We start from the raw sequence: 13,111 nt of genomic DNA, 5'->3' as shown, positions 1-13,111 counted from the left end.
TTGAAGGCTGCTGGGATTAATAAAACATTTAAGAGTTTCCTCATGTCTATCAAAGTATGCATTATATCTGAAGTATTGAACTGATTCAAGAGCAAAAAAAATTGGTCTGTCATTCTGCTACTGTTGCATGTGCTTTTTTTTTTCTCCAAATACTCTTATTTAAGATTCTTTTACCAAACAAGGCAGTAAATGATGAATTGCATGTAAATATTATTGTTTCCCTTTTCAGTGGCTTATTTGATTAGGTTTTCAGGGATTAACTACTAAATTCTCCCTACAGGAAAATCTGGGTCAGCCTTTTGCAATAGTGTATGCATTTTAATTAGAGACATGCGCTATGAGAAAGACAGCTTTACTCAGTTACTTTTGTGTAAGAAAAAAAAAAAAAAATTGCCCCCCCAAAATTCAGTCACTGTATGTGACTGAATTTGCCCTGAGCAGTTCTGATAAAGTCATGAATAAGCAGGTTTGGCAAGCACCAAAAGGGCAGTAAAATGAAAATATTACAAGCCTCCACTTTTATTCTGTGCATAGTTCACAATATAGTTCTCTACTTATTCTGATGGATAATAATAATAATAAAAAAAAATCCCCACTACTGCTGCAGAACTGTGGTTTGGAAGAAAAAGTTAAATTGCTATGACAGTTCATGGTATGCAGACAGGATTTATCCTTTTCTGGTGAACTTTGATGATTGATAATTGCTTGGTGATTTGAAATTAGTATAATAGCATTACAAATGAAAATGATAATGTTAATTTATTATTGTGTTTGATTACTGTTTCCTTTTTAGCAGATACAAGGTGCCTTATCATTTGGAAATGTTTGATTTTAATGATGTTTTAATAGTGTTTTTGTAACATGAAGAATTGCCCATTTTGTATTCGACTAGTCAGCCAACATATAGACAAGGTTATTAGTAATGAAAGTCTTCAAATTTGAACAAGTTTCTGTTTTCCTTTATTTCAGTGTTTTGCCTGAAGTTTTTTCCTCATGTTTCCATTAGAATCATAGCTAAAATTTTTTTAAAAAAACTTTTCTATATTATTTTTATATATATTTATATATACATATTATTTATTTTAATCTATTTATGATATTCTTGTAATTTCAAGGCATTTATATTTTAGACTGGTATTTTCTTGCATATTTTCTGACCTGAGTCATAATTAAAGCAGATATTTAGGTACTTCAAAACAGTAAGAAATTTTTTAAATGCATTTTTGCTAAAGACAGCTAAACTATCTTCGTATAGCTATGGAAATAATGCAAAAATTGTAAAACAATAACTTATACAAACTCTTAATGGAGAGGTATATGATTTACTAGCTTTGGGTATGGAGAGTTGCTCAAGTTGGGGTTGAGAGTTAGGGTTATTTAGCCTGGAGAAAAGAAGGCTCTTGGGGAGACCTTATTATGGCCTTCCAGTACGTAAGGGGGGCCTACAGGAAAGCTGTGGAGGGCCACTGTACTCAGGGAGTTTAGTGACAGGACAAGAGAAAATGGTTTTAAAATAAATGAGGGTGGATTTAGATTAGATATAAGGAAGAAATTACTCACTATGAGGGTGGCGAGGCACTGCCATAGGTTGCCCAGAGAAGCTGTGGATGCCCAGTCCCCAGAAGTGTTCAAGGCCAGGCTGGGTGGAGCTTTTGGCAACCTGGTCTAGTGGGAGGTGTCCCTGCCCATGGCAGGTGGGGTTGAAATAGGTGATCTTTAAGGTCCCTTCCAACCCAAGCCATTCTGTGATTCTGTGAAGTTAAGTTCAATATGAAAAACAGAATATAGCGCAGCCTGGATTTTACTGAGTTTTGAATATATACAGTGTATTTTCACAGCTAATCAAAGGCTGGGTTGCTCTAAATAGGCAGAGTTCACACAGCAGCTTTGGCTCCTCAGCTGCTTTGAGAAGGTTGTTGAATGTGCTCAAAGGCTGAAAAGGGTGCCAGCATAAGGACACATACAGGTCTTCATATGGGAGGAATGTATTTGGGAAACTGCATGGGAATTCAGGATGAAGAACGGTCTCATTGGCTGTTTCAGCCTTTCCAAGTCATATAGAAGGCAGTGTAAAACTTTTCTGTTGATTCTTTTTCTGAACAGACAAGGAAGAAAAACAGTAAATGACAACCATCACAACTCATAGATTTTAACATCGTATGAACGAGAAGCATTTTTTCCTGCTGGAAAAAAAAAAAAAAGCCTCCACGCTTAGAGGCATTACTGAAGTTGATGAACCAGGCCTTCTTCACCCACAAAAGCTCAGCGGGTGCCTCACCAAGAATTTCAGGTGCACAGAGGTTTTCCAGTGGATGACACAGTGTTCAACTTCACTGGCAAGACAAGAAAATTGGTAACAGAAGTATTAGCAGAGAGACCAATTATAGATATTGTGACATATATGCAATATATCCCCTAGTATGTATAAACAGTACATCTATCTCATGTTGTGCTTTGCACTGTTTATCTTTTCTATGATTTTGTATTTTACATTCTCATTTTAAACTTGTAGATTTAAAACCACTTGAATGATGCTGTAGCTTCCTGTGGTCTGTTGTATTTAAAACCAGACTATCATAGGTGGCTACCAGAAACCACAAAAACAAGATATTGTTCTATTTTTCTTTTCTTAGCCACAGAAATATTAGTAAATTTGACACACCAGACTAAGTAGTGCAGATGCTGAAGTCTGCAGTCTTAGCATTTAGGGTCACTTGCAGTCATAAATTGCTTTATGAACTTTATAAGTGTATGGTTTGTATTACCACTGTGTAATATTCCTGTCCTTTACTGATTCCACAGGTGGTTTAAAAATCACTTACAATATTAATGTTTAAAGCCCTCTCTTGATTTGATCCCATTTACTGTGATTTTATTTTCAATTTTTGACAAGTTGTATCAGGTTATATTTCAGACTTTCAGAGACAATAGCTGGCTTCCTCGTACAGGACTGAGATCAAGTTCATTGCCGTATTGCATAGGACCCAACAGCACTTTTATGTTTGGTTTTTTTTCCCAGTTTTTCTCCACGCCTCATTGAATCCAGCAGTGATTTTACTGTTTTTAAGCTTTAAAATAATTTTGCCCTCTGTTAAACACTTGCATTTCCATTTACTACAGGTCAGAATTTGACAGCAAGTTTTTACTGTGCACTGAAGCATGCACCATATTAAAAGATGAAGAAGCAAGAGTTCTTCCTTGCCATATCTCTCTAACATTACCAGCTCTAGGAATGCTTCCCAGTGGAAAGATCTTAAACCATTTTACAAGAAACTTAAATATCAGACCCATTTTACAGATGAGTAAAAATAAAATAAAATTAGAATAAAACCAAGGAATGACGTGATTTGATTACACTAAATACAGAACGTGTCTTCCTCCTTGTAGGCCAGCCCTTAGCATCTAAACCAAATTTTTATATGCTGTATCTCTTTAGTGAATGTAATAAAACAAGAACAGTGATATGAATGCAGTCTGATACTTAAAAACAGCTGGTTCCTCCTGCATGTTAGTCACAAGCTATCTGCCTGTAATCTGCAAAAAATTGCCTATCCAGTAGTTTTTTGTTTTTGTTTTATTTAAAGCAGTTAAATATTTCAGTAGTTCCCTAGTGGCTCTGGTGCATGCACACAAACTAGAAGGTCTTTACACCATGAAGGCCACAAAGAGGTTTTATTGTAGTGGCTCACTTTGCTGCTTGTCAAGCTGGAGCCAGCATAACAGTTCAAGGATGAAATTTCCTCAGCAGTCCTTATTGATGAAACAAATCTGTAAAAATCCCAATAAAGATTTAAACAATTTCTGACATATTAAAATCATTGAAAAAGAAAATCTCATTTGCCTCCAGCCATTGCTACATGCAGTTACTCCTGTTAGTGCAGTTTACAGAATTTAGCTCAAAGTATGCATCTGTTGCATGAGAGGAATACCATTCAGCTACATAAGCATTGTTTCTGAATATGGACTATTGCTTGCTTTGAAATTTTAATGGACAAATAACTGCTCAGTGGTCAACAACTTTCTTATTTCATACTCTTTTTTCCTCTTTCTGTTTTGTTTGTTTTTTTGTTTGTCATTCTGTTGCTTTGAACATAAGTAATTCAGGGCAGGGCCCTCTGACTCATGTTTTTGGAGGTTTGTCTTTATATCTTGTGTGAAATAAATGTATACCCATAAAGTTCTATTAAACTATTAGACTAGAGATGAAAAACTTTTTCAAATGGGACTTTTTCCACACGGCTTTAATCTTTATATTGGCATTGTTTCCAGCATATGGTTGAGCGATTCCTGTTAGTTGACTACACTATGTACTTTATAAGGAAGGCAACAAAGGTCAAGTAGTTCATAAAATCATTAGTGAAATGTCAGAAACACTTCTGTCTAAATAAGATATCTCCCTGAAGACATACCCATTATAAAATATTCTTTTCAGCTGCATTTCTATGCTGTTGTCTTCATCAGATAAGAACTGGACTGTTGACAAAATCTAAATGCTAATATGCAAGATACTTATATCTAGAATACTTTCCCTGTAAAAGGAAAAGATAAGACCTTTGATTTGGGAGAAAGTGAAGACTTTTTAGTTTCAAATGTATAGTCTTTTAATTAACTAGTGAAACTAAACACAACTTCTCATCATGACCACAAATTTAGCTTGAGTTTTGAGTTAAAGTCACCTTAGTTGGTGGGTGATAAATAAGCTTGATATAGTGTTGTATATTCATACTATGACAAACTTTATTGTAATAGTAGTATTTCTTTCAAGACATGCAGGTGACTCCACAACTTACTTCATTGAATCTTATCTGGAGGTGGAATAGTCAGAGTAATGTTCATCCCTTTTCTTCCTTCATTTGGAAAGGGAGTTTGCAGGCTGCTCCTCCCTCTTGTACTTTAAGCTAAACAGTGTGTCATTCCAATGAAGCAGACAAGAAGCCCTCCTGTGCTGGTGACAGGCTGCGATGACCTGTGTTACGAGAGAAGGAGCGATAGATTCCAAGATTGAGTCCAGTGGGGGAAGCAGAACTCGATGTGGGAAATCCATGAAGTCTTTTGCAGGGCTCAAATTTTTATTTGTAGTAGGGGAAAAACAGCTATTTGTTGGGTTTTGTTTGTTTGTTTGTTTGTTTTTCCCTTTAGTTTGATCGCAAAGGTCTTTATAATTCAAATAAATATGACTACTTCAGGCTGTTTTAAAGGCATGAGCTTAAAAAGACTTCCACTGGTTTGCAAAGCCAAGGAAGATTGATGTTTGCAGTTCTGTTGTGACTAGTCTATATGAATAAAACATTTGCTGTTGGTTAAAAAGGGATATTGGATGGATGGCTCTCATCTTTTCCCCTTTTTATAAAGAATTTGGTCTTTAATAATTCTGGGAATCATGATATGTTGCTAGTACTAGAGAACCTCCTATTTTTAGGACCTTAGTTTATCAGAGATTATTATTTGGGAGGTTTTAAGTCTCTGTAATACTTGGATAAAAAAAATGTAGATTGTCTTTAGATTACTGCTTGATGAATTATATTATTTTGTTAAGAAATAAAAGCCTAATTTGAGGCTTGGGGAAAGCAGTATTTTTAGGTCTTTGGCTTAATTTACAGCATCCACATTTCTCACTGATTTAGCTTTTCAGAATCCACGTGGTGGTTTTTATCATTGGCTGATGTATTTATCATTAAATTAGAGAGCATTTTATCTTTATTTCCAGAAAATGTTTTGTTGTTTTGAAGACTTATTTCCATTGCAAATCTCAATGAGACAGTTTGTTGTTGTTGTTAACTATTGAAACAAAAGGTCTGTCATGATGGATCATTACAAGTGCTATACTACAGACGGTTCAGTTCCATTGAAATCACATATACTTCAATAACATTTCAGTAGATGAAACAGAAGGTTTTATGCCCTCATATGGCAAGGATCATATAACGTGAAACATATTCAGCTGCTTTTGAAATTATATGCTTTGCAGAAAACTTAAGAAAAACAGATTTCCTATTAATGAATTAGACTGACTCTTTCCATGCTCTGGTTGTGTGTGGTTAACAGGGCCTCAGAAATCCATTGCACTCTCAGATGCAACTTTTTCAAAGTTCCTTGAAACTGTCATTACATATTGGGCTACTGCTCAGTTCCCAGTGCTTTTTTTTGAAAACAATTTCTGTAATTGGTTTGTATGATTACAAAGCTATAACTCTAAAACAGTGGATTTAAAAATGTCTCTCTCTTCATTTTTTCCTGTACGTTCTCCAAAGTGAAGATTTCTCCTCAGCCTTTTGTCACTGTCAGTGATACTTTTTGACCTCTGAACATGTGGTCATTCTTTCATCCCTCATTTAATTGATATTAACTGATTTGATCAGCAAATGATACGGCACCTTACAAAAGTAACCACTTTGTGATTAGGATGCTATTCAGAGAGATCTCAGACACAGTGTTCCTGTGATTTCTTTACCAAAAATAAAAGCAGTACTTAAACACTAGGTAGTATTTCATTAAACAATTTATACCAGTCTGGATCTTTTTTATTATAATGAAATGTGTACTTTGCTGTGACAGAATATAAATGCAGAGATCTTTTTGTACTTCTGTGACAGTGATGTGTCACTGGCATGCCTAATAAAAGGTGATCTTTATAACCAAACAACAGTCTCTGACTGCAGCTTACTGCAACTCTCTTCATATTTTGATTCACGACTGCAATTCAGAGGATAAATTGTGGGTTATAAAACTGTCTTAGCTGAAAGGTATGATATTTTTCCACTTCTCCCACAAACATGGATGAAGACTAAGTGATTAAGGTACCTGCATTTCCACACATGCAGTTTTCTGTAGCTGCATTATATGCTCTCTTATTCACATGAGGACTTTCTGTGGAATCAAATATACAATAACAAAGCGAAAGCTTAAAGACCACCCAGGCTGGTATTTGCTTCAGCAGAATATCAAATTAAACAAGGTTTAGCGTGTTCTTCTCACATCAAGGCAGAGGAGACAAGTCATTGTAATAAGAAATCTATTTATCTTGTTTATATAGAAGAACAGAATCTAATTTATTTGTGTGCCCATCTGGGCTAGATTGCTCATTTTAAGTTAATTTAACAAATGATAGACTGCTACTGGCCTTTTCTTTCCCAGGAGAAGAGGTTGACAGACAGCTGTGTAGAGATGCGATTTACCCAATCCCTGTTGTCTGCGAAGCTCCATGCCCAAAGGACTGTGTGCTCAGCATGTGGTCTGCATGGTCCTCCTGCTCACACACCTGCTCTGGGAAAACCACAGAAGGAAAGCAGATGCGTGCCCGCTCAATCCTAGCGTATGCAGGTGAAGGTAAGGTCACATACTTCTGTAAACTCTTATTCGATTGTGAATTCTCATCTGTCTTGGCAATGCCAAAGCAATTTTTTGACCAACAGAAACAAATTATTGGATGGAGCTGTGTTGGTTTTATTTGTTCAATTGTTTTTTAAACAACAGAAATTGTATTTAAATGCTAAATCCTAAACTTAATTTAATTTAAATACTAAATTTAATCATAACACCTAAAGCTGTTTTAAAGATTTATTTCACTTATTTCAGTTGATGTAACTTTTTGTTAATATTTTGCATAATGTTACTGTTTTTACTTCCTATTTTCTATTTATTCTATGCAAATCTTAATGAGAGATATTTATAGAGGACTGTTGGTAACCCTAGCTATAATTTTGGTTCAGTTTTGCAAAGATGTGAGTCCAAATGCTGAAAAGATAAGAGTTTTAATGGGTTCTAACACCAACAAATGGCTTTTAATATTCTTAGCCCAAATGGGTAACTACTGTCACCATATTAACATTTTTATTCATTGTGAAACTTTGGTTTTACCCTGTGAATCCTCATCCGTGAATAAGATGAAATTTAGCTGAGATATGAAACTGTAAGATATGGAAGTAGTGCAGGCGAATAACCTTTCTGACAAATGAAGAAGGAAAGGAACAGGCATCATTGTGTATCAAAACACCTCTCTGTTTGCAAACACAGTTAATTTCATTGCCAAGATATACTGTGTATTTGACAGAATTCAGGTAATTGCAAGAAAGGCACTTCAGCCTTTTCCCTGAAAGTGACCTTTGTTAGAAGTGTAAGAGGCATCAGAACTATACTCATTTTAGTAGGTGATTCAGATAATAAATTACTTAGATGGATCTATGCCACAGTGAAAATACTCTTAAAATTAGAAAGGAAATTGTTTTTATGTTGCCCCTTTTTTATAGTGTGTCAAATGGATTCATTTTGAGGGAAATACAGAGCTATATTTTCAAATGATAATGCAAATATATATATATATATGTGCTACTTGCTTTTCCATATAGGTCAAGATAATAGATTTTTCCATATACTTATGCAGTTTTACTGGAGATAGAAATTTGACATCCTGACAACCATGCCACAGAAGTGAAAATCTGAATTACTCCAGAAAATGACTCCCTGTTCTTATGCTTCTTTTGTAAAAAAAAAAAAAAAAAAAAAGTTATTGTTTTATTCATTCTGACTTTGGTACTTAACATATATCTCAGGATAATATATAAGGCAGCAGATGCAGCAAAGCAGTGAAGCGTAGGCTGAATTTTAAGTATAGGAATTTTATTTATGTCTGTTGTGCAATGACTGGAATTGGCACCAAGAAGATTGACAGGTCTCAATCCATACAGACAGTAGTGAAGAGAGCCCTAAACTATGGCTGAGAAAGCTAACTTGTTACCTAGCTGTTGTAGCACTTCTGTTTTCCTCTAACCCTGGCCTCTTCACCGCTACTCATAGATGATGTTATTCTATGCTTTTTTAAGGATACAAGCTGGTATCTCTATCTATCCTATAGCAATTCACTCACATCTTGGTCCTTTGTGCTCCGTAAAAACTCCAGAGAATAAAAATATATAAAAAAAAAAGGAACCTTCCAAGGCTAGAGTGTAGTCACAACTCTGGCTGCAAACAGAGCACCTTTGCTTGTATTATGTTCAAAAAGTGTCAGTTTATGTTTTGTGTATGTTTCACTGCAATTAGACTTTGTCACTTTTCTTCTCTTAAGTCTCTTATACCTTTTAGTGATTTCCCGAATGACAAATAACTGAATAACTTCTCACCTCCAGAACTACGTGACAGATATCAGCCACGTTACCAAAATGTAAAGCACTGATTGCATAGTTGGTGCTGGGAAATCATTTTGTGTTCTGAGACACAGAATATGGTTCTCAGTTTTGTTCAGAGCTTATTTCATAACACGTTCATAACACGTTACTGTTGATGAAAATTCTGTAAGTGTCTTGTGTAACTAACAATCCCAAGTGTCATAAACGTAAGACAGTAATTCCATTTACACACTAAAACTGAGTCCTGAAAATAACTTTCAGTTCTGTTCAGGCAAACTGTCTCACTTGTGTTCCCTTCTGGATTTTTGAACTTTTTCTTGAATGGCTGGTATGAGAGGCAGGCCAGGTTAGGTTATTTCATAGTGATTCCTGTAGAGTATATTGATGATATATGGGAGTTTTAATTCAGAACACTATAGGACAAATAAAAATTCTTGCATACAAATACACAATTCCGATGACATCGGATTTTACATTAATTAATGAAAGAATGAGCAAGTCTGCTGTCAACCCATGAATACACTAAATATGTCCTCTAAGGTGGCATAAGGAGTCCTAGTTTATCTCTGTGAATTCTTGATCACACACATCCTACTGCTAGTCATGGATAATTCAGCCTACAAACCTAGCAAGTTCAAAGAGTTACAGGCATTGCATACAAAAGGATTATTACAATCCAGAGAGGTTAATTCCTGTTCATTAGGGTACTTAAACGTGAACACCCTATTTACAGACCCTCAAAAATGTCAATACATATTAATTATGTTCTTGTATTTGGATCTTGGACGGCATCTTACCACAGTATTATTTTTGTTCAGTTTCTCTCCTCTTTGAAATAAAAAGTACTATATACTTTCTTTTTGCTTGTTAATGTTGTGATAGAGCTATGCCATTTCACATTTAAGCTGTTATTTTTCTTCTTACTTCCCTCCTATCTGTGCTGCTGGAGTGGTTTAAAGAAGCCGTCCTGTTAGTGTAACTGGCCACCAGGAAAGAGCTGCAGTATAATCTATTTTTGTGATTACTTAGAATAGAAATATTTCAGTAGTTATTATTTCTTGGTTACAAGAATAGCTTTACAGGGAAAATTGAAGGTATATGTAATTTACAGTTGTAACAAACTTTTCTAATAAGCTCATCTCCTGCTACCAACTGCCCCTCCAGCCCCAAACTTCTGCTCAAGCCAGGCAGTGACCTTTGCTGCACATGCTCGCAGAAGCATTACCTTATCCAGAACAACATCTCTTCTGTGTGGTCAAACAATACATTACAGAGCCTCAAGCACAGTGTAGTTATGCCCATCCAGGATGGGCTTGTTTACATGCACCCAGTGGGGAAAGAGAAAAGAGAGAGGAGTCTCTTTCCTCACGATAAAGATTGTATGTGGTATGTGAGATGACTCCATATGAAAACAGGTGTCAAAAATAACAATTTTTCATATATTTTCTGAGATTGTTGTCCTCAACTTGAAGGTTTGAAAGGTGAAATTATTTATAAATTTGCCTGTCTGTGAGCATGCCTATAGTGGTGGCTTGTGTCACTGTCAAATACATCTTCATGGTATAGTAAGAAACTCGGGAAAATCATTGTCTCCAAATTTAAAATGACAGCAAAGGTCATGGTGGTGTTACCTGATGCATCATATGAAGTCCAGTAAAGGCATCGTATACATTTCAGCCTATCTCAATCAAATGTACAGTTTGTCTATTTTTATTTTCTATTTGTGATTTAATTTAAACTTTATTTTCTGGTTACAGGAAATCTTATATATTTAGTAATATGCTCTAAGACCACTTGGCATAGATCACGACCTCAGACTAAAAACTACTAAATGAGTCTAGTTTTTTAGATCTGCAGACTGATTCTGTATTGATTATAGTAGTGTCATATAGCATAAAACTAATGGGGTTACATTCCAAGTGTTTATCAGTAGTAAATGATTGATACTTATTTTCAAAACACAAAAATTTAAAAAAAAAAAGTCAAAAGCAAATAATAAAATAAAAGATGAATGTAATAAAATCATCCTTCACTCTGATTTTGTTTGAAACATTCTCTTAGGGCAGTGATGCGTGTGCATGCCAATATCTTATTGTGGCTATTATACGTTCATAGATTAGCAGAGTATAACGCCAGAAAGACTATTCAGTATGACCTCATATATCACAGACTATTAAACATCACTGAGTTAGGTAGCATAAAATATCAGTTGTCTATCTAATCAGGTATTCTGTTTGACAGGGGCAAATAGCTCATGCTTCTCATATATCTACAAGATTGATTTACTGAACCTGTAAGGAATAGTTGGATCAAAGGAATTTCTTCTGAACTCTAGGCAAATTCTGGCTGACATGCTTTAAAATTTCATTACTGTTAAAATTCCAGTGCACTTTGACTTTATAGCTGTAAAAGAATAATTATACTTAAGGCTTTTAAAATTGTTTACTTGTCCTATGCTTATTAGGTTTGTTTTTATTTTTTGTATTTTTCTAGCTTGAAATAATAATGCTTTGTAATTAAAGCAGAGAGCACAGAATTGAGTAATTGTTTTCCTAACAGACTGCCTATTCACCAAAGGTTCAGTTTTGGATAAGACATAATAAATGATAAATTATAACTAATTTCAACTGAAAAGGGAATTAAAAAAAATACATAACTTTGGAACTAGGAAGCCTGAATTCTCAAGCTAAACTTGCAAAACTATTTGGCACCTGTGTGTGAAAGAAAGCCAGGGAAAGGATGTTACCGTACTTCCCCTTACACTCAGAAGTCCCTCAGTTCAGATTTCTGCCTAGTGTCAGGGATTTGGGATTCAAGTCCTATACACGGAAAGACTTGAGGACAGACTTCTCCTTTTCCATAGCTGCACGTGGACTCCTGCCCTATTTTTTTTGAAGTCAGGTCTCTCAAAGTTGCTTGTGTTGAGTATTTCAGCTTGGTTTGTATAATTAACATGCGCTGGGTGAGGAAGTAGAACTGGAACAAGAGTATGCACCAACAGGGTCGTCTTCTACGGTCTGTACATGTTGACCACATGTGTCTTCAAGAAGTGCAGCTACTTCAGGGAGTGCCTGTCTCATTCTTAGGACAAAGAAATGAGTAACACCTTGCTGTCTAGATTACAAGAGTCATGTCAGTCACATCTCTTTTCTCAAACCTTAAGTTTGAGAATGCACATATACAATTACATGCATTTGTAAAATGAGTGATAGCAAAATTATTAATTAAAATGATCCTTAAAGGCTTTAAAAAGTGTTAAGCATTTCAAAATTTGTAAGTTATCAAGACAGTGTCACTGAAAAGACTTACAAAGTACAATCCTTGAATATCTGCAGCAATGTGTCTTACCCATTATGAGCTCCAAATCAGGCAGAAAAGCAAGCTAAGGCTCTGACAATTCTGTTAAAAGCATTCAAGGGAACTACCATCTTATCTGTGCTATTTTATGAGTAATATGCAAGTCCCTCTTTAAAACTAACCTTTCATTTCCAAATGTGCTTTGTCTAAGTATTCAAAACCAAAAAAATGCTTCAACTCCAACTGTTGTTTATACCTTGAAATGATTACTTAGTTTTGCCAAGGAATTATTTACAGTCATCTATTCATGTATGATATAAAATATATTTAGTATTGTATACCCTTTTTCATGTATTCTGATAAAATTATTTTTTTCTGTGATATTCATTATTTTTTATGTTCCTGTCAAACATGTCCTCGTTTAGTGAAATGCTCTTAAAGTTTAGCACCACTGATCTTGTTATCCCTATGTAGATGTTATAAAGGGCAAGTCAAATTGCCAGTTTTCCAGACCATTCTTTTTTTCTGTGCCTATTTTAATTTGAGGGTGCACAAGCAAATGTTACTTTCCTGAAGAGAATGGCACAGTGATTTATACATAAATAGTGTGCTTTTAATACTACTATTTAATACTACTGATAGTTGCATCATATTTCAGTAGTATTATTTCCATTTTGTTTGTTTTTTACAGT

At 35.0% G+C, this 13,111-nt stretch overlaps 1 protein-coding gene across 1 annotated transcript in view; it reads left to right on the top strand.

The window, feature by feature from the left end:
* The window catches only part of THSD7A (thrombospondin type 1 domain containing 7A), a 297,034-nt gene that overhangs the window by 214,930 nt on the left and 68,993 nt on the right, over nucleotides 1–13,111 (top strand). Inside the window, exon 11 of the mRNA XM_080578905.1 lies at nucleotides 7,135–7,326. Within this exon, the coding sequence (XP_080435031.1) occupies nucleotides 7,135–7,326 (192 nt within the window). The remainder of the gene's footprint in view (nucleotides 1–7,134; nucleotides 7,327–13,111) is intronic.

Source organism: Anser brachyrhynchus, assembly GCF_964034855.1.
Source record: "Anser brachyrhynchus genome assembly, chromosome: 2".
In the NCBI taxonomy this organism is placed as follows: domain Eukaryota; kingdom Metazoa; phylum Chordata; class Aves; order Anseriformes; family Anatidae; genus Anser; species Anser brachyrhynchus.
Note: the sequence above shows the minus strand (reverse complement) of the source record. Positions and strands in the feature narration are given on the sequence as shown.